The sequence below is a fragment of the Melanotaenia boesemani genome, chromosome 11 (assembly GCF_017639745.1).
Source record: "Melanotaenia boesemani isolate fMelBoe1 chromosome 11, fMelBoe1.pri, whole genome shotgun sequence".
Taxonomy (NCBI): domain Eukaryota; kingdom Metazoa; phylum Chordata; class Actinopteri; order Atheriniformes; family Melanotaeniidae; genus Melanotaenia; species Melanotaenia boesemani.
Genome location: NC_055692.1, coordinates 36,567,911 through 36,594,845, shown reverse-complemented (window position 1 = coordinate 36,594,845; position 26,935 = coordinate 36,567,911). Strand labels below are relative to the sequence as shown.

The window sequence follows — 26,935 nt, the reverse complement described above, 5'->3', positions numbered from 1 at the left end:
TAGAGGTAGGAACATTGTAGGAACACCTGTTCCAGAGACCAGGGGATCTGTCCCAGAGGCCAATCTGCAGGAACTCCTCCAGCTGATGAGCTTCTGGCTGAGTGTGGGCTGGATATAAGGGACAGTTGATGTGAGCAGAAGTAAAGATGGCTGCATTTCCAAGGTGTCAGCTGGATGAACAGGTGATGAGAGAACAGGTGAGGTGGTACACTTGAGAATCCAGGTAGAAAGGCTTCTTGCTGCAGGGTTTTACATCGAGACTCCAGGTACAGACGAGAACATGACTTTCCTCCACCAGGTAGGATGTTTGTTCTTTGGTTAACATGAGTCCCAGTCTGGTTCTGTGAGATAAACCTGTTAAAGAAGTGGTTCAGCTCATTAGCGCTCCCAGTGAGTGTTCAGAGCTCACATACCTGTTGGTACTATACTTAGAGCAGGAAGTAGACTGTGATGTCCGTCTCTGTGCTGCATGAAGAGAGTCAGAACCAAAGGACCCAACTTTGATTGGTTGGACACGTGAAAAATAGCTTCACATCTGGAAACATCAGGAAGGACGTTCAGGAAAACAGGCAGAAAGGAGGATGAAGCTGTTTCAGATGAACGTGTCCAGAAGAAGCATACATCTGAAGGATGTCTCCTCACTCTGAGCTTCACTAGAAAATCTCTGAGAAACGTTTTCTGGCCAGAAACCCAGACAGATCGCTGAAACTGTTGGGAGAACTCAGAGCTTCTCAGTAAACACACATTTTCTGCTTTTTCAGGAGCTGGTGGAGCAGCAGGAGGCGCTGACTAATGAGAGGAGGTCCACAGTTTCAGGTGTGAGGGAGGAAAAGCAGAAGTTGGTCATACTAAAGGCAGAGCTTAGCACACACAGAACAGGTAACTATTGGCCTTTTCCCACTGCCTCAACTCATCCGACACCACACCACCCCGGTTTCGATTGTTCCCATTACAATAGAGGGCAAATGAGGCCATGTTCAGTGTGGGCAGGGTCGTCTTAGCAAGCCGGCTAGTACGTAGCATGAAGTCATTTGTTTGCAACACACACGGAACAATGGAGGACATGGAGCAGGTGATTTACAGGCAATGCACTCAGAAAGGGCTTCACCTGTGTTGGACCATGGTGATTGTTTCTGAAAGGCACAGAGGGTCACAGGTCGCACGCTGTCACCTGTGGACGCTGGACATGCCTACCGGCTGCAGCGATGAGCAAGCACCATCAGCACAGAGGTCACTCACCCGGGGAAATTCCCTGTTCCTCCCTCTGCCATGTGTAAAACACACACTTTGTAAAACACACACCACAGCTGAAAAACAGCTTCTATCCCAGAGCTGTATCCTCTATCACCCCCTCCCACCATACACACAGACTATAGACTGAACTGCAGACTGACAGGTGATGTCTGGTTAGTGCAATACGACACATGTGTAACCATGCAATAATGACATGCTGCTGTTTGTACTTTTGATTTTTTTTTTTAACTCCTGTGACTGTTTTTACTGCTGATACTGGTTTAATGTTTATTTACTTGTGTAACTTGCTGCTTCGTTGTGGGCAACTACAATAACAATAAAGCCTCCTTCCTTCCATGATGTCAAATTCTGGCCAATTCTGACCTGCTGTCTCGACACGTCACAATATTCAGCCCAGCTCTGCACCTTCAGAACCACGACAGAGTAGGTGCTAAACATGGACCTGCTCGTCCCGGGAGAATCCTGATGGAATGCCTACAAATTGGAAAGGGATTGTGTCAGGCTGGGCTAAGTGGGTACTAATTGGAAAGGGCTACAAGATGTAATACTACACTAAAGCTACAGCACTCACTCCACCACCTGCCATCTCACTGCATAATAAATATGATGACTCATATTAAAATGAATGATGATATATAGTGAGTTTGAATAGCCTAAACCTCAGCCCAAGGACTATCCAGACCAGGAGGACAGGCCAGAATTCCACAACCAGAAGGACTAGAGAAGCTATCAGACTGGTTCTGGTTGGGGTCTCTATAACAGCATGTGAGGATGGCAAAGACGGAAAATCTAACTTTTCCTGATCCATCAGTCAGGGAACTGACAGAGGTCTTTAGACCATTCTGTCTTCACATCCAGATGGTATGAAGATTATTGTCCACACAGGGTCTTTGGATATTCTGAGAAGGAAAACTGGCTCCGAGATCCTGAAGAAAGACTTTTCTCTGTTGTTGGAGAGACTGTGTCAGTTTGGAGCATGATGTTCACATCTCAGGACCCGGTCCTACGGGAGGTAAAAGAATTGAACTTTTCAGTGTTCTTAGCCTGAACGCATGTATCGCCCATGGGATGAATTTCATGGATAACTTCAGTATCTTGTAGAACTGTAAGGAGCAACAGATTACTTGGTGCACAGTTGCGTCATGCTGTTGGGACGGCAAACCCAAACATGATGTACAGATAAGAGTGAAGGACACAGTAGAGAGGCGATCAACTCCCAGCTCTCCCCCCTCACCAGACCCTCTTCTCCACATCACCCAAGGTCTTCAAAGGATGTCTCTATCCCGGACCGGACCCCAGCGACCACCATCTACCAAGAAATACAGGGCTGCCCCTCCTCATCCTCCTCTTAGATCATCTGTCCTGGCAGAGCAGGGCACGGGAGGAGGTGCAGGAGGTTCATGCAGCAGCAGCAGAATTCACAACAAAGATAACATCCATGATGCGTTCAGGGTCCTTGCTGTAGTTTTTACCTCAGTAGAAAGTGATCTTCTACTGATAGTTAACAGCTCACAAGTCACTAAAGATAGCTGCTATTAAGCCTCCTAAAGAAAAGGACTCTAGACGCCTCTATAATGAACAACTATAGACCGTCTCTAACCTCTTTTATTTCCAAGATTATTGAGAAAGTTGTATTTCATCAGCTTAATGACTTTTTAAATGAAAGTGGAAATCTTGATAAATTTCAGTCCAGCTTCCGACCTCATCACAGCCCTGAAACAGCTCTGGTCACAGTGTTAAATGACATTAGGTTGAATACTGATTCTGGTCTAGTATCAGTCCTGGTTCTGGTCTAGTATCAGTCCTGGTTCTGTTGGATCTCTGCGTTTGATACTGTAGATCACAGAATCCTGTTGCACAGGCTGGAAAACTGGGTTGGACTTTCTGGAGCAGTTCTTAACTGGTTCAGGTCCTATTTAGAAGGCCGGAGTTATTTTGTTACGATCGGCAGCTATGAATCCGAGCGAGTGGCCATGACTTGTGGAGTCCCCCAGGGGTCAGTCCTTGGACCTCTTCTGTTCAACTTGTATATGCTGCCTTTGGGTCAAATATTACAGAACTGTATGTTTTATGTAAGGCACTTTGAATTGTGCTGTACAGCCGACCCCCCTAAACAAGCAGCCGACCCGCCTAAACAAGCTAAGTTTTTTTCAACATTTCCTGGAGCGCAGCAGCCGGTAAGACAGAAATTAACAAGCTAGTTGCAGGTTCATTGTAGGAGACATGTTCCCGTCGACTATTGAATGGCCCAGGTTTAGAAAATACTAGATAAAATGATGATGAGACAAGTGTGTCCATTTCTTCCCATAGACAGGGGCGTTGTTGTGGTTTTAAATATGTTTTGTTTACAATATACAGTAAACACTCTGCAGACAGGCAGCAATGATTCGGCCATGATGTTTGTCCATGTCTACACGGTGAATTACGAAATAGTAAAGTTATAGGTAGTGGTGTTGCTTTTCAAATGCAGTAACAAGTCATTTCATTATAATTTACAGAAGTAATGAGTAACTAACTACTTTTTTTAGAGTAACTACCCCAACACTGTAGATATTGATAGTCATCTTAGAACATTTTAGAGTCAGAATCTGAAAGCTGAGACTGGAAACATCATGTCTGATGCTGACTGGGAATAAAAGCTCCAGCTGCTACATGTTGTGCCAGATTAATTTTCTTTTTAGCTAAAATGCACCTTTTCTGCCATATTTATCTTTCTCTAATACTAGGCAAGTCAGGAATTGAAGCATCCACTTGAACCTCCAGAGCCAGGAGGCTAAGGATGCAGAGCTGATGTCTGCTGTGGTTTATGTGCAGGTGGAGCTGAGCAGGAAGCAGGAGCAGCGTATACACCTGGAGGCCAGACGGGGGTAAGCTGAAAGGTGATACTCTGCCCTCCACCGACTGACAGCAAACAAACACAAAGATGACAGGAACCTAAATTATGTGTGTTTGTGTGTGTGTGAGCAGAAGCAGCTCAGAGGTATGACATCATCTTTTTATTTTGTTATAAAAACTTTTAAAACTTCATCTTTGTCAGCTGGTTGGGGGTAACCAGGGTGTGTGTGTGTGTGGTGGTCAGCAGGGGGTGCTGTGGGCTGTAATAAACAGATGAGTTCTTGATTCATGGGATCAGTCATGTGGGAAAGCAAGCAGGAAAACTTTATTTGCTCTGTTGTGTGAACCCTTCCTGGTCGAACTGAACATGGTGTTTGCTGCAGACCTCAGAGCTGCTGTCTGTGCTGAGCGAACAGCTGGTGGAGAGGGAGAAGCAAACACACACTCGGCATGTTGGTGTGTCTCTGTGGACTCATGGTAGGATCATGGCAGCTCATCTGGTGGTGATCTGGATCTGGTTCTGTTAAGCTGGAATCTTTAAACTTGACCACACTGGAACTTTAGTTCTTGCTTTTTATCTATTTTATTTTAGCCTTTTTTCTGTTTTTTGTTAATGTTTTTTAATCGTTGTTTTTAATGCACTTGTATTGCTTTCTGCACCCTGCTGTAATGTTTTATGTAAAGCACTTTGAATTGTCTTGTACATGAAATGCGCTATACAAATAAATTAGCCTTGCCTCGGAGAGGAGACGGGATGAAGACGATGCTTCACAGTTTCTACAGATGATGACATTGTTTGATCAGTAGCCATGTTTGATTCTACCAGTCTGGTGAGTTCTTGTGATACTACAGCATCCCTCACCGGTCTGACTTACCTCTGACGTCATTCATGCAACATCATTTCAAATACGAAGGAAACATGTTCATGAAAAGTAACGAATGAATAAGCACGTAGTGCTGACAGATTAATGCTATCATTTCATTTAAAAACATGATGGAGTGTGTCAGAGCTCCTCTTTAGTGTCTCAATCAGCGTTTTCAGGAGATCTCAGCTTCCTCTAGCTGCGCTGTAATCCACACCAGACATGCAACTTATACAACACATCGTTTTAATATAGATCAAGTTTTAAAATAAAACATCCAGATTCAACTTTAAAGCTGATGACACTAAAAGAATAACCAGCTCTCTAGATCACTGAGAGTTGAAGAGGTGCAGATGCAGAGCTGTACATCACACTACAGTGAAGATCCAGATCCACCACTGAGGAACTTCTACCTGAACACCTGAGATCTGCCAGGTAGATGAGTTTCAACCTACCCTACACGACTGTCAGGTTAGTTCTCTATGAGAAATGATCAGTTCAATAAGAAGGTTGAATTCTCGTGTCTGATTGGTCCTCTGTGTGCCAGGCGGTGGGTGTTGGCTTAGAGGATCTTAACCTCAGACAGGCAGCGCCGTCCGGACCAACAGCAGCTCCGTCAGTCGCTCATTCAGTTTGTTCAATCTGGATCTTTATTCACTTAATCTGAACATTTATGTTAATAATTAAACACACAAAAACCTGCAGGGTTTCTATAAAACCTGACGCTCCCTCCTGCATCTGCTGGAAAACCTGTAGTTTCTGCACATGAAGGATGAATGAAGCTACGCAATCACTCCTGTCAGGTTTATAAACATCGTCAGCTCAGACCAGCTTTGGTTCTGCGTCTACGTGGCGGGGTCGTCGTCCTGCGCTTCATGTGATGTCATCACCGTCCAGCACGCTGACTCGTAGAAGGTTTCCATGTTCACCTCCGGCCTGCCTCCCTCCGTCAGGACGTCGCAGCCCTCTCCTCCCACAGCCCCGCCTCCAGGTGGGCTGCATCACCTCCCAGTCTTCACCGTTGCTAAGCAACTGAGCACCTCTGAGCTGCAGCAGCTGCTGTCAACCTGCTGGAGGAGAAGCTGCGAGACGGACAGAAATCTTACTTTATGGAGCATTTCCTCATAGTTCCTGACACTGCTCCTCAGTTTCTTCTTGAAGACCATCATCTGATAACAAGCAAGTATGAGAAGAACGGCACTCGATGGAGCAGCTTGATACGTCAATAGCAGGTTAGAAGCAAGTTTCTTCTTCTTAGAGGAAAATATTTGTTTTACTTAGGCCAGAAAGTCAAAGATTCATCAGTAAAACACTCTGGCAGTGTGTTTGTGTTTAAAGTCCTGATTCCTTCCACTGTGCATGTCAACGCTGTGCTGATGAGTTCTGGTACTGTTCAGGAGAAACCAGACCTTTAACTGCCGTCCTCCTGGAGGCTCAATCAGCCAGATAAGCATGCAGGTTGTTACTGTGCCTGTTTAACTTTTTCATTATTTACTGTAAATAAAGATTTTCTCCATATTTGTTGTGTTTAGTTTTCTGGATCAATTTTTTCATCAAGTTGAACTTTTAATGGATTTATCTATTTCTATTCTCGGGTAGTTTGCGCTTATTTTCTGTTTAAATAAAGTTTGTGCTAACTTGTAGGCAATGACAGGAGAAGGAATCAGGAAGGTGACCTGTAACCTCACCTGTACGCGGCCATGTGAGCAGGCATCCAGCAGCTGGATGCAGACGGCGCTTTGATCCATCAGCTGACGTCGGACCGAGTCGTCAAGCTGCGCGTTGGCGGAAACGTCGACCAGCAGCCGCAGCAAACGACGCAGCAGCACGTTGACACGCCGCTGCATCCTAAGGAGACGTCACCATCAGAAGCAAACCGGCCAGCAGATGAGGACAGGAAGAAGTTGTAAAACCTCTTTTTCCACAGAAGCTGCTATTGTGTCTAAAATGTCACCATAAGAGTGTGTTTGTGTGTGTGTGTGGTCACCGTGGCCACGCTGCTTTGGTTGTCTTCTGCAGCACCTCCAGGATCTTCAGCCGACTTGTCTCCTCAGGTGGATCTCCGACCTCCAGGTATCCCAGAACCACCCGCTCCACCCGCCGCAGGTGTCTGCACACAGCCACGCCCATTCTGCACATGAACACAAGCACACCCTGACAGCCTGCTGCTCTGTAAGCTCCACCCACCTGCAGCTCCACACCAGCTTAAACGACTGTTTTTTTATGTAAACCAGTCGGTAACAGCTTTTAATCCCAGTATAAACCAATCAGCTGCTTTATGGTGAGGTCCATGACCATATCAGACATGTTAACTGACATCCTCGTGTACCTGCTGCAGGTGGATCAACAAACAGCTTCAACGTGTCGTTTGTTCAGAACCAGAAATGATGAATCTAAACATGAAGCCCACCTGTCAATGAAGGCAGGCAGAGCCGAGGCGTAGACGCGTCGCAAAGCCACCTTGTGCTCCGCCTCCATGTGGGTCAGTACCAGATGCAGCACGTTGTCATGGCGACCAGCCTTCCTCCGGGAGGAGGAGGGGCTGAGTGAGGAGGGGGGCTTCTCCAAAACCAGCAGCAGGTCGAGCAGACAGGACAAGACGGGCTGCAGGGACAGGAAGTCCTGTTAGGTGGTGAACGGGTGTGTGTGTGTGTGTGTGTGTGTGTGTTACCTGTATGACAACAGCCTCATTTGTGTAAAGGTGTTTGATCAGGGCCTGGTAGAGAACCTCAGCTCTGTTGAACTGACGGAGATCTGCAGCAGGCTGAAAACACACACCATCCTCATCATCATCATCCTCATGTCTTTTACGTGTGTGTGTATGTGTGTACATCTGTGTTTGTTGGGAAAAGAACTGACTCCCAGCAGGAATATGTTTTTTACAGCAACCGCCCCACTAGGTTAAGCTCATCCTCAGTTAATCTGTGGTCCACCTCATGGTCTGTAGAAACCAGCTCAGCAGGGTTACTTACACCTGGCTGCACTGGAAACCAGTTAAACCAGGATGCTTCCACAAGGCTGGTCGAGCTCTGTTTGCTTTCTTCTCTCATCCTGGATAACCTCCTTCTACGTTTGTGAAACAGGCACCAGAGACCTGAACCAGGAAGCAGGACTATCGTACCTGGATATCTCTCCATTACCTGGGTTGACCTACCCAGACATTCGGGATCTGGATCAGCGGTACTACGAAGCTGGTTATTAACTCAGTAATTCAACCCAGGGCTTTCCTTCTTCATTACAGCACGCGCTGTTGCAAATATTTTATAAGTATTCTCATTCATTTACTCATTTATTATTCATTTACTCATTTAAGCATTCTTATTCATTTATTCATTTACATTTTATCCTTAGATTTTAGTAACATTCATTAGGCTCTGCTTTTAATTAATAGAGCTACATTATATAGTGGTGCTGAGGTGAAAACAGCTTAATTATTACTATTCCTTCAAAGCTCACAGATAATGCATTCACAAGCAGGACACAAACTCATACAGGGTTACTGAGTTCAATACTGAGAAAAGAGCAGCCTTGACAATGTTCTAGATGGCCAGTAGGGAGTAAATCGTAAATATTTTTGTATCTCTTTGCTTATCTATTCACTCCTAGCAGAACGGAATTTCCCAGTAACTCAGAAATCATTAAAAGTACAGCCTTTTGTGTAAAACGGTGGGAACAGGTAAAAGGGAGTCAGCACAGAGAGGCAGACAGATAACAGGGCAGAGCGAAGCATCTTCTTTCCTTTCAGCTCTGACGTACCCCAAAAGGAGGACCTGGAGGAATCAAATTCCCGGAAGAAGGATGGACCACCTTGCAAAATACACATTCACATGAATGCGCACCACATGCACGCACATATCCACAATGCATTGTATCAGTATAAATGAGGAGGATAACTTAGGTAGGCGGGTCTTTTGGCTGAACCGAAGGGTCCCAACACTCCGTGTATTAGTTGACCAGAAGCTAAGCTAACAGGCCTCCTTCTCGAGAAGATATGTATTGTTTTCTTATTACTGGCTTAACAAAGAATTGTCAATTCTACTCAAACTCTGGTGTTTTTGCCTTCTTTTAAAAATGTGGATTTTTGAACACTCTTCCTTCTGATGATTGATTTACAGGTGGTGAACAAATCTTTTAAAGCCAACAAAGAATATTTTAAAACTTCAGCGCACATAAAAGGGGCGGAGTTTGCAGCATCTGACCAATCACAGATGTGGAGAAACCCTGCAGAGCAGCTACGTCACCATGGAGGGACAGACCCTCCTTTTTGAGGAAATGTAAAGAATATAAATGCATCATCCAGGACAGAAGCAACACTGTTGCCATAGCAACAACCAGGAAGTAGTGCTGGTAGAAAACTGCCTGTTTATGCTTTAAATTAGTAAAAAATATTAATAATTAATTGGACAATATAAACAGACATCACTCTAATCACTCAGTTTCTCTTTATGACAGCACTAACATTTGGGGCGGAGCTTCCTCACTTTCCTTTTTACTTATTACCTCCACCAGGGCCACGTCTGTTTGTCTGCCTAATAGCTAAATAAGTTACAGACGGAGTTTAGTTAGATATTCAGGTAAAAAGCCAAATCACTGCCTGCATCCACGATTTCTTTTGGTACTTTTTTTTTTTTACTATGGGAGACGGGGATAATTTTGCCATTAGAGGTTCTAACTCAGAAAATAATTCCCACAATCATTGGCTAAGAAAATAAGAGTTTAAATGTCTTGGTGGAGATCTGCGCTCCCAGTGCTTCATAGTTTTCATCCAGGTGTTAAAGGCTCCGCCCCGTGTGAGTGTTTGTGTTTCCAAACCATGACGACGCCAGTCGTCGAGGTTCCATAAATTCCTGGTTCTGCAGTTCTGCCATGTGTGAGCATTATTATCAAGCTCTTTATCTCAGATCAGCCCTGGTGGAGCTAAACGGGAACAAGTCCCATTTTTCTTCAGCTACACATGCAAACACTGATTCCTAAAGAAGATCAACCAGAAGAATCATCCACACCGGAGCTCATCATGTCGGCTTGGCATTGACCCCCCCAGGCTTCCTGCCCTGTCTGCAAGCTCCTTCCCCTGGAAGAGAAGCAACGCAGGGTGGACGTCTTCACCGCTACGGCCTAAGATGTCTTTCTGCTGCAGAATATGATCTGGACACTGCAGTGGATTCTTCAACACTGGGCACGAGTTGGACGACTGCTCCCCCATCCACGACCCCTTTTCTCCACCCTTCCTGCCGGAAGGGTCTGACAGGGCTGGATCACAGAACGTGTAGGAGGCAAGCCTGTCTTCCGTCTTCGGTGTTAAGATTGCACGGCACGTCGGACGATGGGCCTGCCCTTTCTCTGCCAATGACCAGCACGCCGTCTGCATCAGTCGGTCGCATCAGTGTGCTTCTTATGCTTCCGCAGTGGCAAACTACATTGTGCTGCTAGCCTACGGCATCACAAAGATGGCAGAGGAACCCGATTTCCTTCCTGGCCGGGTCGAAGACATCACCAACGCAGCCAGCGCCATCCTGAACCTCTGTGCAACTACAGCTGTGGCCACAGCCCGTATCACCGCATGGCAACATATGATCCACACATCTGGCTGCACCTGTCATCTTCTGTCCCGGAGGTAAAGAAGGAGCTCCTGGAGGGTCCTATCAGTTCAGACGGACTGTTCGGACCTCATTTCCAGTTCCACCTCGAACATATGAAAAATTTTCAGGAGACACGTCCTCCCCCGATCCATGTCCCAGTCAACCTTCCAGTCACTGGGGGGACCACCGGGACCATAGGCAGAGACAGAGGCGCCCCGCGGCGACGGCTATGGCCATGTCCCGCCCTCCTCCTCCTCCCGCTCAGCAGTCTTAGCTGCAGTGGCCTCCCAGGAACCGACAGCTTGTCTGTTCCTGGATCACCCCGCCTCAGGAGGTGTAATCCCATAATCCACCTTTCTTTCATTTACTAGTTTACGCACAGATACGCACAGATACTGAATGTGGCCAGACAGCTGCTGCACTGGGCTCACACACACCTGCTCTCCATCAGAGCGGTGTACATCCTGGAGTCCTGAACAGAGAAGCGGACATCATGTCGAGAGGGGGTCCCCGGCAAGGTGACTGGAGTCTTCACCCAAATCAGGTCTCTCAGATTTGGGGCAGATTTGGCAAAGTGAGGGTGGACCTGTTTGCTGCGACCTCTGGTTCTCCCTGAGCCGGCTGGATGCACCCCCTTTGGGGTTGGACGCGTTCGTGCACCGTCCGTGGCCTCAGATGCTGCTGCACGCTTTCCCTCCTATCCCGCTGATGTCTCCTCTCTTAGATCGGACTGAGAGGAGCAGCTATCGGTTATTTCATACTGATACATGAGCACAGGCGCTCTGTGGTTCCCATGCCTACAGCAACTACTGTCGGGCTGTCCGTGGCGACTTCTGTGGCTCACGGACGCGCTCTCTCAGGGAGGGGGTCAATCAGCAGTTACCCGGTGATAGGCCAGCGTCTCTGGGCCTGGCCGCTGAGCGGGAGCACTTAGAAAGACTCGGCCTCTCCACAGAAATGCAAGAGCTGCTTCAATGAGAGCATCTTACTCAGCCAAGTGGTCAGCTTTTCAACGCTGGTGTCTGGAGAGAGGATTTAATCCCACAGCGTGTTCGCTGCCCTGTGTGCTCTCCTTCCTCCAGTGGTTGTTGGAAAGGAGTTTGGCTTTCAGCACCATTAGAACATATGCTGCAGCCATCTTATCCTGTCATGAGGGTTTCGGTGACAGATCCCTTTTCAGTCATCCTCTGGTCAAACGCTTCCTGAAGGGAGTGCGCAGACACAGACCTGTGACATGCGCTCTAACACCTCAGTGGGATTTACCGCTGGTTTTACACGCTTATTAAAGCCCCGTTTGAGCCTTTAACCAAAGTTCAGCTCAACTTTCTGTCCATGAAGACAGCTGGCGCTGACGTCTGCTAAGAGAGTCAGTGATTTATCGGCCCTCACTGCGTCTCCTTCCTGCCTCCTTCCTGCATCCCAATCCAGCGTCCCAAAAACATCACCAGCTCTTTCAGGTCCAGAGTGATCACACTGCATGGGTTTTATCCTCCTCTCCACGGGTCAGAGGAAGAAACAAAATCTCATTTATTGTGCCCAGTGCACACGCTGTCTTGCTACGTCGAGCCCACAGCTGCATTTCCTCGTTCCTGACATGTTTGCTCACTATGGAGGAAGCTCTCTGGGTCAGCCCATCTGCTCAGCGGTTGTCTCACTGGCTGCTTGATGCCATCTCCCAAGCTTATGTCTCCTCTGGATCGGATCCTCCAGAAGGTCTCAAAGCTCATTCCACCAGAGGGATTTCTTCCTCCACAGCCCTGCATGGGGGAATGTCAGTGGAGGAAATTTGTAATGCAGCTTCATGGTCTTCACCATGTTCTTTTATTCGTTTTTATCTGCAGCTTCTCTCTGAGACATTGTGTTCTAGCTGTTTTACTGGAGTGAATCTGGAACTTCTCCGTCTGCCTGCTGGCATTTGGAGATGGTACCTTCTCCCCACTTCACTCACGTTTGGACCTTCATCGTGTGTTTTCAGCAGTAGCCGTTTGATTGTCCAGCCTGCTCTTCTGTACAGGGCCGCCATGCTGCACCATCATGCATGACGCAGCCACTGGACATTTCTGGGTTCTTACCAGGGACGTGAGGTCATGATAAAGAAAAAAACATACTATAAATATTTATATTTTCTACTGATCTGTATTAAAAATCCATTTTCAATATGACTCTAACACGTTTTTGACAGTTTATTAAGTAAAAATGGCCAAATTTGAGTATTTCCCAATCAAATCCAGCGCAGAAACCCAGTGGAGGCACGGCGAGCTGCCTCAGCTCTGACTGGACCATCCAAAACAAGCTGGGTTGCATGACACGTTTTCTGTTCCTCAGCATGTCGCCAACATGGACTTTACAGAAATATGTGTTATACACCACGACTCTCTACAGTCTGTGTAATTATTTAATGTTTTTGTGGGAGAAATATTCCCGTTTATCGTACAATAAAGTGCACAGAAAAGTCAGCAGGTGAGGCAAACAGTACTCTGCCTCACCTCAAGGGGGCGCACTCACACACCAACACGGTGTGTGTGTGTTTCCAGCTTAGGGAGTTTTTTTGTTTTTGTTTTTTTTAAAGCGACTAGCGACAAATCCAGCAACTTTTCCAGTATTGGAGACTTTTGTAGACGGACGTATATGAAAGTAGTTCTCAGTGAGGAGGGGGGGCTGCTGTGCAGGCGCCTCCTGTCCTAAACCAACCAGAAGAGGCTTCTGGCAGCAGCAGCAGCTGCATTCAGAGCAGGAGATGATCTCCTGTTTCATGACCAGGCTGAAAATGAAACGTTCAAAGCTGCTGCAGGAGGATCCTGCGCTGGCTTACAGTCAGATATTAATGTCTATTAATGAAGAGTGTGGAGGAAAACAAGTTTCTCCTAATTAGAAAACAACCTACACTTAATAAAATTAAACTAGAATAAAAGAAAATATTAACCAAAGAATTTGTTTTATTTTTATTAGTTTAGCCTTTTTAAACATTTTTAAACATTTTAGCAATCTGTGCAGGCGCTGCGTGAGTGGCGACTTGTTACAGCGGCTACAACTTTTTCCGATCTTTTTTTAGTGCTTTTATTCTATTTTTATTACTTATTTTACGTCACATCGGCACTTTATGTGAGGCTGAAGCTATGGAGGCTCACTTCTTTACTTTCGTAGCTTGCGCCTTGCTATTATCGGAACTTTTTTGGCGTAGCTGTGGAAAACACACTCAACCACGGCTCCATTGTTTACTCCCGGGATCAGCTGTTAGCCCTGCGACACACACCCTCTGTCGGCGCGGAGAGGCCGGAGATCTCCAAGGAGTTACGGAGGAGGAAACGAGGCTGTAGATCGGGAGTTAAGCGCAGGGAACGGAAAAGACGGTACAAGCCTTGTTTACCGTCTGTCATCATGGGGAATGTAAGATCTCTCCCCAACAAGATGGAAGAGCTAACAGCGCTGACCCGGCTGCAGAGGGAGTACCGTGAGTGCAGCCTCCTGTGTTTAACTGAGACGTGGTTGAGTGAACTTTCTCCGGACTCTCACGTCACCCTGGACGGATTCCAGCTGGTTCATGCGGACAGGAACGCAGCGGAGAGCGGTAAGAAGAAGGGAGGGGGGATCGCTGTGTTTGTGAACAACAGATGGTGCCACCCTGGACATTTAACTGTCAAGGAGCAACTCTGCACCAGAGACGTGGAACTGTCTTTTTTCCCAATAACAAACCCTGGGTAACCTCTGAGATTAAGGCCCTACTAAATGAGAAGAAAAGGGTCTTTAACTCGGGGGACAAGGAGGAGCTGCGCAGAGTTCAGAGGGAGCTCCGATATAAAATCAGGAAGGGGAAGGATTCCTACAGGAGGAAACTGGAGAAGAGACTGGAACAGAACAACACCAGGGACGTCTGGAGAGGACTGCAGAACATCGCAGGCCACGGAAAAGGAGTGGGGAGAGACCAAATCAGCGGGGACAAGGACTGGGCAGATGAATTAAATCTGTTCTTCAACAGATTTGATTCTGCCTCACCTCCCTCTCTCACCCCAACTACCACCTCTTCACACCTCCTCTGGTCAGCCGCCCTCCTCCCCCTCTTCTCGACCTGCCACCCTCAACATCTGACGCCCACCAGCCCACTGCCCCCCTTCCAACTAGTTCAGCACCCCCCCTCTATCCCTCCTCTAACACTCTCACCACTCATCACGCCCACATCACCACTTCAGTTATCCTCCACCCCCCTCTCCATAACAAACGATCAGGTGAGAAGTCAGCTTAAAAAGATCAAGGCAAGGAAGGCCCCAGGACCAGACGGCATCAGCCCCAGACTACTCAAGGACTGTGCTGAACAGGTCTGTGGTGTGGTCAGGCACGTGTTCAATCTGAGCCTGAGCCTAGAGAAAGTCCCGGCCCTGTGGAAAACCTCCTGTGTGGTCCCGGTACCGAAGATACGGTGCCCAAAGGAGCCCAACCACTTCAGGCCTGTTGCCTTGACTTCTCACCTGATGAAGACCATGGAGAGGATCATTCTGAAACAGCTGAGACCCCTGGTGGACACTCAGCTGGACCCCCTGCAGTTTGCCTACCGGCCTGGTATTGGAGTGGACAACACGGTGATTTACTTGCTGCACAGATCACTGCAACACCTGGAGGTCAGCGGAAGTGCTGTGAGAGTCATGTTTTTCGACTTCTCCAGCACTTTTAATACTATCCAGCCTTCACTGCTAAGAGTCCTGTTTCGGGTCAAGTTTTAGGGTCAGAACCCGTTTCAGGTCCAGTTTCAGGCTCAGAACCACTCGTAGGGTCTCCAGAGAAAGGTGTGTGTTCTGACCGTGTGTGTGTGTTCTGAGGTGTGTGTGTTCTGACGTGTGTGTGTGTTCTGAGGTGTGTGTGTTCTGACCGTGTTGAGTAGGATGTGGTGCAGACAGCGAACTCCCAACATGCAGTTCTCTGGTCTGTAGTGGTCGCTGAGGAGGAGGGAGGGGGGCAGGAGACGGGGGAGGTGGGGGGACAGAATGGGTCGGGTCACCTGTGAAAACATCACACCTGAGTTTTTTTCTTGATACTAAAAGGAAAAAAAACAGGAATTTTTTTACATTTTGTTTTTCAGTATGTTGTCATGGAGACGCATTAAATCATGGCTGAATAAAGGTGGAAAGATCAAACTGACCTGAAGGAGAGTCCAAGCAAACACCAGCTTCACCGCCTCACAACGCTGCCACGAGTCCCTGCAACACACACACTCTCCACTTAGGACCGGTTCACCACACACACCATCAGTTCAAATACTAACACGTACAAGCTGACCAGGTTTAACGTAGAAAAAACCTTTAAAAAACTCATCTTTTACATGGTTTTTATTTAGTTTTAAAAAGTAGATCATCTTAAGAAGTTTGTCCTACTTGATCTCATCTCAAAAACTGTAAAAAAAATCTCATCAAACTTTATTTATAAAACACTTTTCATGCCAGACAGCAAAAACAACATCTGCATAATAACTAAAACAAGCCTTTACACAACAACGTAAAACAGTTTAAACACACACACACACACACACACACACACACAAGAACACAAGTACACCTCCCCCCACCCATCTCCCCCTTCCCCCTCCCTCTCTATTCTACCCAGGCAGCAACTCTAACCCTGTTTTGTCTGTTAAGTGAATCTAGGTATAGAGATAAAATAATCTGACTTGATGTTGCTGTGAGGAACCAATATTTTGGGGATCCATCCACACCCACAGCCCACCCACCCAGGACCACAGTGATCACAGGAACCGCCCCGATCCGTGCAGGACCTCCAGCGATCCAGCAGCCCGAGCAGGCAGAGCCCCGAGTGTGGTGGGTCGCCACGAGAAAACACTGGAGTTAAAAAGGTTCAAAAGTTCAATCACAGATCGAATAAACCTAAAAAATATAACATACAACATGCATAAAAATAATGTAGTAAAATATGATAAAATAAAGAGGCTAAAACACAAATACATGGATAAAGATTAAAGAACAAAAAAATAACTGTAATAAAATTCAGTTAAACGCTGAGCTGAAAAGTTCGAAGGCCGTAGTGTTGGAACAATGCCTCGCTGAAGGTTTTCATCCTGACTTTAGGAACAACTAAAAGACCAGATGTACAAGAGGACCTCAGGGTCCGCGAGGGCCCATAATGTAAAAGAAGGTCAGGTAAATAATAAGGCAAAGGACCATTACGACATTTATGACTAAAAGAACCTTAAAATCAACCCTGAAACCCACGGGGAGCCAATGCAGCAACTTTAAAACTACTTGCTATTTACTACTGTAGATTTGGCTTTATCTCTTTCCTTCATGAGCTTCCTTAGAGTCTCAATCAGTCATGGAGCTGGTCTCGCTTTTACAATAAACTTTCTCATAGCGCCATGCTTATCTGTAAGGACGCTTCTGGCTCCTCAGCAGCTTACACCATCAATATCACCAACGTCTGCCAAACATTGTTCAGGAATGAAGTTCTTGAACATCCTTTATGTATTATATTGACCTTGCCCTAAGGAATTTTAGTTTTTCTGGTAATTGCTATCACATTATGGTCACTAAAACCCACAGACTGAGAAACTGGTTTAGTGCAGCATTCAGGAACATTTGTGTAAATATGGTCTATGGACGTGGCAGAAGTATGGCCAGCACTACTAATACACACTCTGGTTGGTTGACAGATAATCTTAGACAGATTGCAAGCATCGGTCTATACCAATGTATATTCATATCCCCAAGTAAAAAAAATCACCATTCACCTCAGTGAACTCTGTTAATTAACACACATAAATCATTCAGGCATGATTCAGTCCCAGGAGGTCTATAGCAGCAGCCAGATAGCCCTGGCTTTAGGTGAGGAAGATAGATAGATAGAGATTCTAAACTATCTGATATGAACTCTGAGTAGTGTGCCGAAGGGTTATTTTTAATATATAATGCTATGCCACTCCCTTCTTTCTGTCCCTTCTAAAATAGTTTTATAGCCATCAATGCAAAGCTTTGAAACTGACACATACGACAAAGAGAAGACTGTTTTTACCACACTTAAGGGCCTATACCAGTGGGATCGGATGCCCTTTAACGCCTTATGCACAGGTGCTTGGGGGAGCAGGTCAGTAACTTTGTCTTGAGTTACCAGGATGATATCAGAGTCTACTCGGCTGATTTTGACATTCATTTAAGTCACCTTGAACAGGTGTTTGCCTGGCTTCAGCACCATGGTGCACCCCAGAAGTGCAGGTTGATTCAGAGTGAAGTGTGCTACCCTAGCTACGTTGTCGCTGTCAACCCAGAGAAAACTGCAGCAGTATGGGGGTGGGCTGCAGTCAAAGAAATCTGTTTCTTTTTAGGATTCACAGGGTTTTACTGGTGCGTTGGGCCTGGGTTTTCACAGATCGGAGGGCCATTAATGGCTTATTGCAAGGGACAAAAAGAGACAAAGCACCCAAGGTCACCTGAGCTGCTGAATGTCAGGTTGCCTTTGAGAGGCTTCAAGAGGCCCTTCTTCAGGCCCCGATCGTGGCGTACGCTGATTTCAAATCCCCCTTCTGCCTCTACATTGATGCCAGCCATCAAGGCCTGGGTGCAGTGTTGGCCCAGGTGCAGGAGGGGAAGGAGAGAGGAATCATGTACGCCTACCGTAGTCTACTCCCCACAGAGCGGAAAGACAAAAACTACAGCTTGTTTAAGCTGAAGCCACTTGCACTGAGGTGGGCAGTGACAGAAATTTAAAGATTATCTCTGAAGGGCATCTTTTAAGGTGTACACAGATAATCACCCCTTGACTCACCTACAGACTGCTAGCTTGGGTGCAACTGAGCAAAGATGGGTTCACCCAGTTGGCGAATTAAAATTCTGAATTGTGCCACAGGCCTGGGTCCACTAATCAGAATGCTGATGCCCTTTGCCAGTGACAGCCAACAGCAACCTGGTTGAGGCTCCATGTGAACCCCTTCCAATGGAGAGGGCGCGGGCTGCGGTGCGCCAAGGGGACGGAAGCCTCGGTGTGAGCTGGGAGAGCTCCCAGGAAGCAGATCCTAAGCAGATCCTAAACTGGCCCAGCTGGCCCAGCTGAGGTTGTGGAAGGAGCAAGATAAGCTCTGACAACAGCTGGATTTGGCAAGCCTTACCCCCAGTGGTCGGAAGCTGGGGAAAGAATGGGACGGCCTAGGTCTTCGCAGGGCATGTTTTAAACCAGAGCCTCACTCTATTCTGTGATGAGTCATTATCTATTTGAGATCCTAGTGTTAGACTATTGGTCCCTCGGGCGAGTTGGAGACACCTACCCATACATTCTGATGACTGACTTGTTTTCCAGGTATGTTGTGGCAGACCAGGGACCAGACGGCCTCTACTACAGTGAAAACCCTCTGGAAGAATGTTCTCCAGGTGAATGCCTTCTCACAGACCGTGGGGGAGCTTTTGAGTCTGAGGTAATGAAACAGCTGTGCCAGATGTATGAGTGTACAAAGAGCCGCACACCTTACCATCTACAGAGAAATGGTGCCTGCGAGCAGTTCAACAAGACTCTTCTGGGGTTATTATATCTTATTATATCTCAATGGACGGAGCGGCTGCCATATTTGCTACAACCCTACAGTAATATGGGTGGTGGGTGGTAAATGTTAAGTGGCACGTGATGAATTCTGATTTGTTGAACTGTTTTGTTGATGTTGCTTCATATGTTTGTAATGGATTCTTATGTATTTTGTGTGGAACTCACATGAACTATGGCCAGGGGGGTCCTGCCCTTAAACGCTTATTCAGTGCCTGAAACCAGTGATTCACTGTCGGGTTGGACGTCAATTACTGGTTAGTGACAATCAGCTGGGAGCAATCAGGTAATCGGACACTCAATCAATTAACCATGAGAGATGGAGTTTCACTTTCTATGAAAACATAAGGCAGGAAGGTGAGGAAGCCCAGGCAGCGGGGCCGATCCAGGAGATTTCCAAACGGGGAGAAGTTTGGTGATGGCGGCTGCAGCCTGGTAGCCACTATCCTGTGGCCTACGTGCTCTCAGTACTCATGTTTTGTTTGATTTTGAATTATTTATTATTATATGGGTTGGATAAGTTTAAATTGTCCTTTAGTGGGAGATTTCCACTAAGTAGGAAATATTTGGAAGTCCTTAGTCGTCCGTGTGGTGGATGCCGATTCGGCCGTCTAACTCCTGGCTGCCTGTTTTGTAATAAAGCTTTAAAATTTATCACGGCTACATGTCTGTTGCTCTGGAGAATCTATTGACTGAACCGGAACAGGTTCACCACATACAGACTGTCCTGCAAGGAGAGTCGCCAAGATTCCATATATTATTATATACATTTACAAGTAAATAAATAAATCTAAGAAAAAATAAGTAAATGAGGAAATATATGCAGGATAATTAACAGAGATGTTAATATGAGAGAAAGTAAAACACATTTATTTTATATCTATTTATGTTTTTATATTAATATCATTTTAATTCTATTTATTCATGTATTAAATATGAATTAAACAAGCTAAAACTGAATGTCTGTGGAATATAAACTGGTAATACCATAATAAATGTCCCAATAACAAACCAATACTCATGAAAACTCGGTCAGAATTAGATGAGTGTTAAATTATTTATAGATTAGTCTGATAACCTGGACATTTTTCAGTTGATGTTCCAGATGAAATGTAGAGTAACCTAAAAATGTGTCTGGTTTAGGATCAAGCCCAGTCAGGGATAATCTCAAACTTAGACTCCAGTAACAACTAATCAACAGTAAGTGGCAGCAGGACACATCAACCATAGACTTAGCAGCTAATTCAGTTAGCTTTGGCATACTAGTAACCAAGACATGACATAATATAGTTGCCAGCTCTTGGGTTCTTACTGGCCGGTCCAGGTAGTTTATACATGCTAGCTGTTAGCCTCTCCAATGCTAACACACAGCCAGGGAATCTAATTGGGTGCTGCTTTACATGGAGGCTTACTTGGTCAACTGAGGCTGCAGTACATCCAGAATTCCCTCCAGAATCCCTCTCTTCTGCTCCTCTCTGTCCCCCATCAGGAGGTAGGAGGAGTCTCTCCAGCCACCTGCCTTCAGCAGTACGTCTTGCAGGCATCGTGCTGCCGCTCTGGAGGAGGGGGAGGTCCAGACCTGATCCTAGAACCCAAACAGTACCAGCCGTCAGAGCTCCATCAGCATCAGCTCCCTCGTCCTTAGTGTGCGGACTCACCTGGAAATGTGTGACAGCAAACACGCAGATGGGCGGAGCCACAGTGAGCAGCAGCCCAGTCACATCTCCTCCCTCCCAGTTTCCCAGCAGCGCCGTGAGGGCGGCGCTTACAGCTGTGGCTCGGCTGGGGACATTCAGATTGGCCGCTGCACTGAGAGAGCTGCAATCATCCTCACAGACTGGGAGAGCTGCGCAGCCAATCAGAGTGCTGATCAGAGAGTTGTATGCTGCTTTAAGCTCCGCCCACCCAGTATCCAGATCATCTGAGCCTGGAGATAACAACCAGTCGGGAGGTGCAGTCTGGAAAAGCTGCTCCACTTGACCAATCAGGGAACTTCTCTCAGAGGGTTCATCAGTCAAACCAATCAGCTTTTCCTGAAGCTGAGACAAGAGCTCTGTGATTGGAGGGAGAGGAGCAGAGGGGAGGGGCTTCTCTGAGGGGGAGGAGGAGAAATTAAGGTCGTGAAGGAGAGATGAGAGCTCCATCCTGAAAGAGAGGAAGAGGAGAGAAAGAAAATCTGAGGATTTCATTGTTGTTTATTTTTGTTTTAAATCTCAAATTCTTCTTCTACATTGATGATGTCATCACTCTTCATCAATTTATCACAACAAAGAAATGCCATGGAAAGTCCTTAAAAGTCCTGGAAATGTCCTGGAAAGAAAGAGTTCCACCCGGTTGCTTCTTTCTCTACGGGTGCGATGCCCCTGTGTGGGCCTAGCGTAGCCTAAGTCACTAAATCTCATTGTTTGCTGCGTGACCAGCGCTCAGTGCTGACGTTCAGTAACGTTTAGTTCATGAGGCTTTTCTGAGTTACATCAACTTCTGAGCGGTGTGCAGCACATCATGCCTAGCCTTGGTGTTGGGTTGGCGTGTCTGGCGGTGGTTTTGTCTGGGGCAGTCGGGACTCGTCGGGTTCCTGGGTGGGGCTCTGCCGGGGTTATGGGTGGCCCTTGAGCCTGTGGGGCGCCTACCCACCGTGCAGCCTGCGCCGCGGCAACCGCTGGGCCTGTTAACCATCACCCTGTGCTGTCCGGTGCCCCTGCCCCGTGGCGCCGGGGGGCTCCGGTCTGGGGGCCCCTCTGCTCTGGTCTGAGTGGGCCGCTGCTCTGTCTGCTTTGGCTGTCCTGGGCTTGGTGCTCTGTGGATCTGCTGGGCCTTTGGGGCCTCGGGCTCCCCCCGTCCCCTGCTGATGCTTCAGGGTGCGACGTGATCACGGCCCCCTTGCAAACACACATTTCTTTCTTGTTGTATGGCCACACACGCACATTCACACGTGCACGCTCATAAACGTGCTCGTCTCTCCATCTGCTTCTACCAGATGTTGCTGATGTTTGTGTGTTGGTATGTTTCTCTGCAGGTACGTTTGATGACTACTGTACTTTTTCATATCATCATTATCCTATTTTTCTTCATGTATCATGTAGGACTGTGGTAGTTTATATTTTTTAGGTGTGTTTTAGGCCTAGACAACTGTTATTACACATTTTTAATCCTTTTTTCTCTCTTCCTCTATCTGCCTGTCAGGTTCGGCACTGACATATAAAGACTAAAGAAAATAAGATTACAATAAAAATAATAAAAATATCAAGGGCAGCCATGTATACAGACCACCGTTCTGTATGTTAGGATGCTGGACAGGACAGGGTAAAAAAACAAACAGAATGTGCTGAATAAAGATTTTAATCTGGAATATTTCATCCATCAGGATCTGAGACGCCTTTAAGTCCCTTTATTGTTTTAAGCTGTTTAGTTACTAGTTACTGGTTAACTTCTGAGCTGGTAACTGGTAAACTGGTCACCACACACGTCTATTTACTTCATGAATTCATGCTAGTTGTCTCACTCTGATAAAACAAACACCGGAAATGTTCACCGCGCTGTTTACCTGTAAACATGCGTGCGCGCGTGTACCTGACCGGAGATCAGCTGTTTCTCCGCTCCTCCGTCTCTTCCACCAAAATGCTTCAGATTCAGGTTCAACTGTCCCAGCCGCACAACCTCCACCGACCGAACCCCGCGGACAGCAGCTGTGTTTCCCATCAAATGTCCGGTAGCAAACAAAGTCCAGAACAAAGGTTCCTACATCCCATCATCAGTTAGGTCTTGTTAGAGCCTCACAAGTAATTTATTAGTATGAAGAAAATCCTGCTTTAGAAACATTAACTCAGTTCACACAGACGTTAAAATAACCTTAAATGAATCAGTTTATTAAAAACATGCCAGGGAATGTGACGTCACCCCGCTAAGCATGGTGGGATTTGTAGTCTCACAGTGAAGTCAGACAAACTTTTCCCGGCGATGGCGGCTTGTTGTGTCTGGAAGGACCAGAACAGTTCTCGTGACCGTAACGGCAGAGCACCGCCGTGGTGTGAAGTCTTTTAGTTTTCCAGCCCGGAAACAACAACTGGGCGCCCACATTTCCACCTTCAGAAGCATCTCTAGAAGCATCTCTAGAAGCATCTCCAGGAGCATTTCCAGAAGCATCTCCAGGAGCATCTCCAGGAGCATCTCCAGAAGCATCTCCAGAAGCATCTCCAGGAGCATTTCCAGAAGCATTTCCAGAAGCATCTCCAGAAGCATTTCCAGAAGCATCTCCAGGAGCATCTCCAGGAGCATTTCCAGAAGCATCTCCAGGAGCATCTCCAGGAGCATCTCCAGGAGCATCTCCAGAAGCATCTCCAGGAGCATCTCCAGAAGCATTTCCAGGAGCATTTCCAGGAGCATCTCCAGGAGCATTTCCAGAAGCATCTCCAGAAGCATTTCCAGAAGCATCTCCAGGAGCATCTCCAGGAGCATTTCCAGAAGCATCTCCAGAAGCATCTCCAGGAGCATCTCCAGGAGCATCTCCAGAAGCATCTCCAGGAGCATCTCCAGAAGCATTTCCAGGAGCATTTCCAGGAGCATCTCCAGGAGCATCTCCAGAAGCATCTCCAGGAGCATTTCCAGGAGCATCTCCAGGAGCATCTCCAGGAGCATTTGCAGGAGCATCTCCAGAAGCATCTCCAGAAGCATCTCCAGGAGCATCTCCAGAAGCATCTCCAGGAGCATCTCCAGGAGCATCTCCAGAAGCATCTCCAGAAGCATTTCCAGGAGCATTTCCAGGAGCATCTCCAGGAGCATCTCCAGAAGCATTTCCAGGAGCATCTCCAGGAGCATCTCCAGGAGCATTTCCAGGAGCATCTCCAGGAGCATCTCCAGGAGCATCTCCAGGATCATCTTCAGGAGCATCTCCAGGAGCATCTCCAGAAGCATCTCCAGGAGAATCTCCAGAAGCATCTCCAGGAGCATCTCCAGAAGCATCTCCAGGAGCATCTCCAGAAGCATTTCCAGGAGCATCTCCAGGAGCATCTCCAGGATCATCTTCAGGAGCATCTCTAGAAGCATCTCTAGAAGCATCTCCAGGAGCATTTCCAGAATGCTTCTGGAAATGCTCCTGGAGATGCTTCTGGAGATGCTTCTGGAAATGCTCCTGGAGATGCTTCTGGAGATGCTCCTGGAGATGCTCCTGGAGATGCTTCTGGAAATGCTCCTGGAGATGCTTCTAGAGATGCTTCTAGAGATGCTTCTGAAGGTGGAAATGTGGGCGCCCAGTTGTTGTTTCCGGGCTGGAAAACTAAAAGACTTCACACCACGGCGGTGCTCTGCCGTTACGGTCACGAGAACTGTTCTGGTCCTTCCAGACACAACAAGCCGCCATCGCCGGGAAAAGTTTGTCTGACTTCACTGTGAGACTACAAATCCCACCATGCTTAGCGGGGTGACGTCACATTCCCTGGCATGTTTTTAATAAACTGATTCATTTAAGGTTATTTTAACGTCTGTGTGAACTGAGTTAATGTTTCTAAAGCAGGATTTTCTTCATACTAATAAATTACTTGTGAGGCTCTAACAAGACCTAACTGATGATGGGATGTAGGAACCTTTGTTCTGGACTTTGTTTGCTACCGGACATTTGATGGGAAACACAGCTGCTGTCCGCGGGGTTCGGTCTCCAGGAGCATCTCCAGGAGCATTTCCAGAAGCATCTCCAGGAGCATCTCCAGGAGCATCTCCAGGAGCATCTCCAGAAGCATCTCCAGGAGCATCTCCAGAAGCATTTCCAGGAGCATTTCCAGGAGCATCTCCAGGAGCATTTCCAGAAGCATCTCCAGAAGCATTTCCAGAAGCATCTCCAGGAGCATCTCCAGGAGCATTTCCAGAAGCATCTCCAGAAGCATCTCCAGGAGCATCTCCAGGAGCATCTCCAGAAGCATCTCCAGGAGCATCTCCAGAAGCATTTCCAGGAGCATTTCCAGGAGCATCTCCAGGAGCATCTCCAGAAGCATCTCCAGAAGCATTTCCAGGAGCATCTCCAGGAGCATCTCCAGGAGCATCTCCAGGAGCATTTGCAGGAGCATCTCCAGAAGCATCTCCAGGAGCATCTCCAGAAGCATCTCCAGGAGCATCTCCAGGAGCATCTCCAGAAGCATCTCCAGAAGCATTTCCAGGAGCATTTCCAGGAGCATCTCCAGGAGCATCTCCAGAAGCATTTCCAGGAGCATCTCCAGGAGCATCTCCAGGAGCATTTCCAGGAGCATCTCCAGGAGCATCTCCAGGATCATCTTCAGGAGCATCTCCAGGAGCATCTCCAGGAGAATCTCCAGAAGCATCTCCAGGAGCATCTCCAGAAGCATCTCCAGGAGCATCTCCAGAAGCATTTCCAGGAGCATCTCCAGGAGCATCTCCAGGATCATCTTCAGGAGCATCTCTAGAAGCATCTCTAGAAGCATCTCCAGGAGCATTTCCAGAAGCATCTCCAGGAGCATCTCCAGGCGCATCTCCAGGAGCATCTCCAGAAGCATCTCCAGGAGCATCTCCAGGAGAATCTCCAGAAGCATCTCCAGGAGCATCTCCAGAAGCATCTCCAGGAGCATCTCCAGGAGCATTTCCAGGAGCATCTCCAGGAGCATCTCCAGGATCATCTTCAGGAGCATCTCCAGGAGCATCTCCAGGAGCATCTCCAGAAGCATCTCCAGGAGCATCTCCAGAAGCATCTCCAGGAGCATCTCCAGGATCATCTTCAGGAGCATCTCCAGGAGCATTTCCAGGAGCATCTCCAGGAGCATCTCCAGGATCATCTTCAGGAGCATCTCCAGGAGCATCTCCAGGATCATCTTCAGGAGCATCTCCAGAAGCATCTCCAGGAGCATCTCCAGGAGCATCTCCAGGAGCATCTCCAGAAGCATCTCCAGGAGCATCTCCAGGATCATCTTCAGGAGCATCTCCAGGAGCATCTCCAGGATCATCTTCAGGAGCATCTCCAGGAGCATCTCCAGGAGCATCTCCAGGCGCATCTCCAGGCGCATCTCCAGAAGCATCTCCAGGAGCATCTCCAGGAGCATCTCCAGGATCATCTTCAGGAGCATCTCCAGGAGCATCTCCAGAAGCATCTCCAGGAGCATCTCCAGGAGCATCTCCAGGAGCATCTCCAGAAGCATCTCCAGGAGAATCTCCAGAAGCATCTCCAGAAGCATCTCCAGAAGCATCTCCAGGAGCATCTCCAGAAGCATCTCTAGGAGCATCTCCAGAAGCATCTCCAGAAGCATCTCCAGAAGCATCTCCAGGAGCATCTCCAGAAGCATCTCCAGAAGCATCTCCAGGAGCATCTCCAGAAGCATCTCCAGGAGCATCTCCAGAAGCATCTCCAGGAGCATCTCCAGGAGCAGGCTCGAGGCATTCCCATCATGGTAAATTATCTTCTGCTGTTTGATGGATTCATGACTTTAGTTTTTTTCCCCAGATGAAAACAAAAGGCCAAGTAAATGTATATGTAGATATATACGTAGTACATGTAAAATAAATGATGTTAGCAAAATGCGGACGTGACAGGCCCCACGCGGTTACCAACCAGATAAACTAACTTAGTATGTTTGTTTCCAGGCAAACTAGCATACAAGATGTTTGAATGTGACCCGGACTGGGCCCCAACACTTCACCTGGGCATCCAGGGGTCTGTGTTAGAGCAGAGAGGCAGTATTGCTGGACTCCTGCAACCACCACTCCACCCGGAGCTGATGAAGACCCATGCAGCGTCGCATCTCCAGATGTCTCCCTGGAGAACAGTCAGACTACCACCACAGCTTCTGATGACTGACTGCTGCTCTCTGCTGGCGAGCATCTGCAGGGATGCAGAGATCTGCTGAAACCGCCTGTCTACTGGAGGAGAACAGGAAGATGCAA

The 26,935-nt window shown here is 47.3% G+C and overlaps 1 protein-coding gene across 3 annotated transcripts; it reads right to left on the bottom strand.

Annotated features, from left to right (window-relative positions):
• Positions 1–5,181: 5,181 nt before the first annotated feature.
• On the bottom strand, positions 5,182–22,778 carry tti2 (TELO2 interacting protein 2). 3 transcript variants are annotated; one of them, XM_042000176.1, is made up of 10 exons: positions 22,602–22,776; positions 20,716–21,202; positions 20,470–20,642; positions 15,663–15,720; positions 15,393–15,521; positions 7,624–7,716; positions 7,363–7,556; positions 6,940–7,083; positions 6,641–6,800; positions 5,182–6,034 (listed from the first exon to the last, which is right to left on the bottom strand). In XM_042000176.1, the coding sequence occupies exons 1-10, from the start codon at positions 22,754–22,756 to the stop codon at positions 5,954–5,956; spliced, it is 1,674 nt and encodes a 557-aa protein (XP_041856110.1). In that variant the 5' UTR covers positions 22,757–22,776; the 3' UTR covers positions 5,182–5,953. The 3 variants fall into 3 exon arrangements, with proteins under 3 accessions (XP_041856110.1, XP_041856109.1, XP_041856111.1); XM_042000175.1 differs by lacking the exon at positions 5,182–6,034 and adding an exon at positions 6,045–6,385 and having other exon boundaries at positions 22,602–22,778; XM_042000177.1 differs by lacking the exon at positions 5,182–6,034 and adding an exon at positions 6,045–6,385 and having other exon boundaries at positions 22,628–22,750.
• Between the last annotated feature and the right edge of the window lie 4,157 nt (positions 22,779–26,935).

Excerpts from the sequence above, each read along its gene's own strand:
- tti2 (XM_042000175.1), bottom strand. The coding sequence starts at position 22,756 with ATGGGAAACACAGCTGCTGTCCGCGGGGTTCGGTCGGTGGAGGTTGTG. Across the intron at positions 21,203-22,601 it reads GCGCGCACGCATGTTTACAG|GATGGAGCTCTCATCTCTCC; the intron begins GTAAACAGCGCG and ends CCTCTCTTTCAG. Across the intron at positions 15,721-20,469 it reads CTGCAGCCTCAGTTGACCAA|GGACTCGTGGCAGCGTTGTG; the intron begins GTAAGCCTCCAT and ends TGTGTGTTGCAG.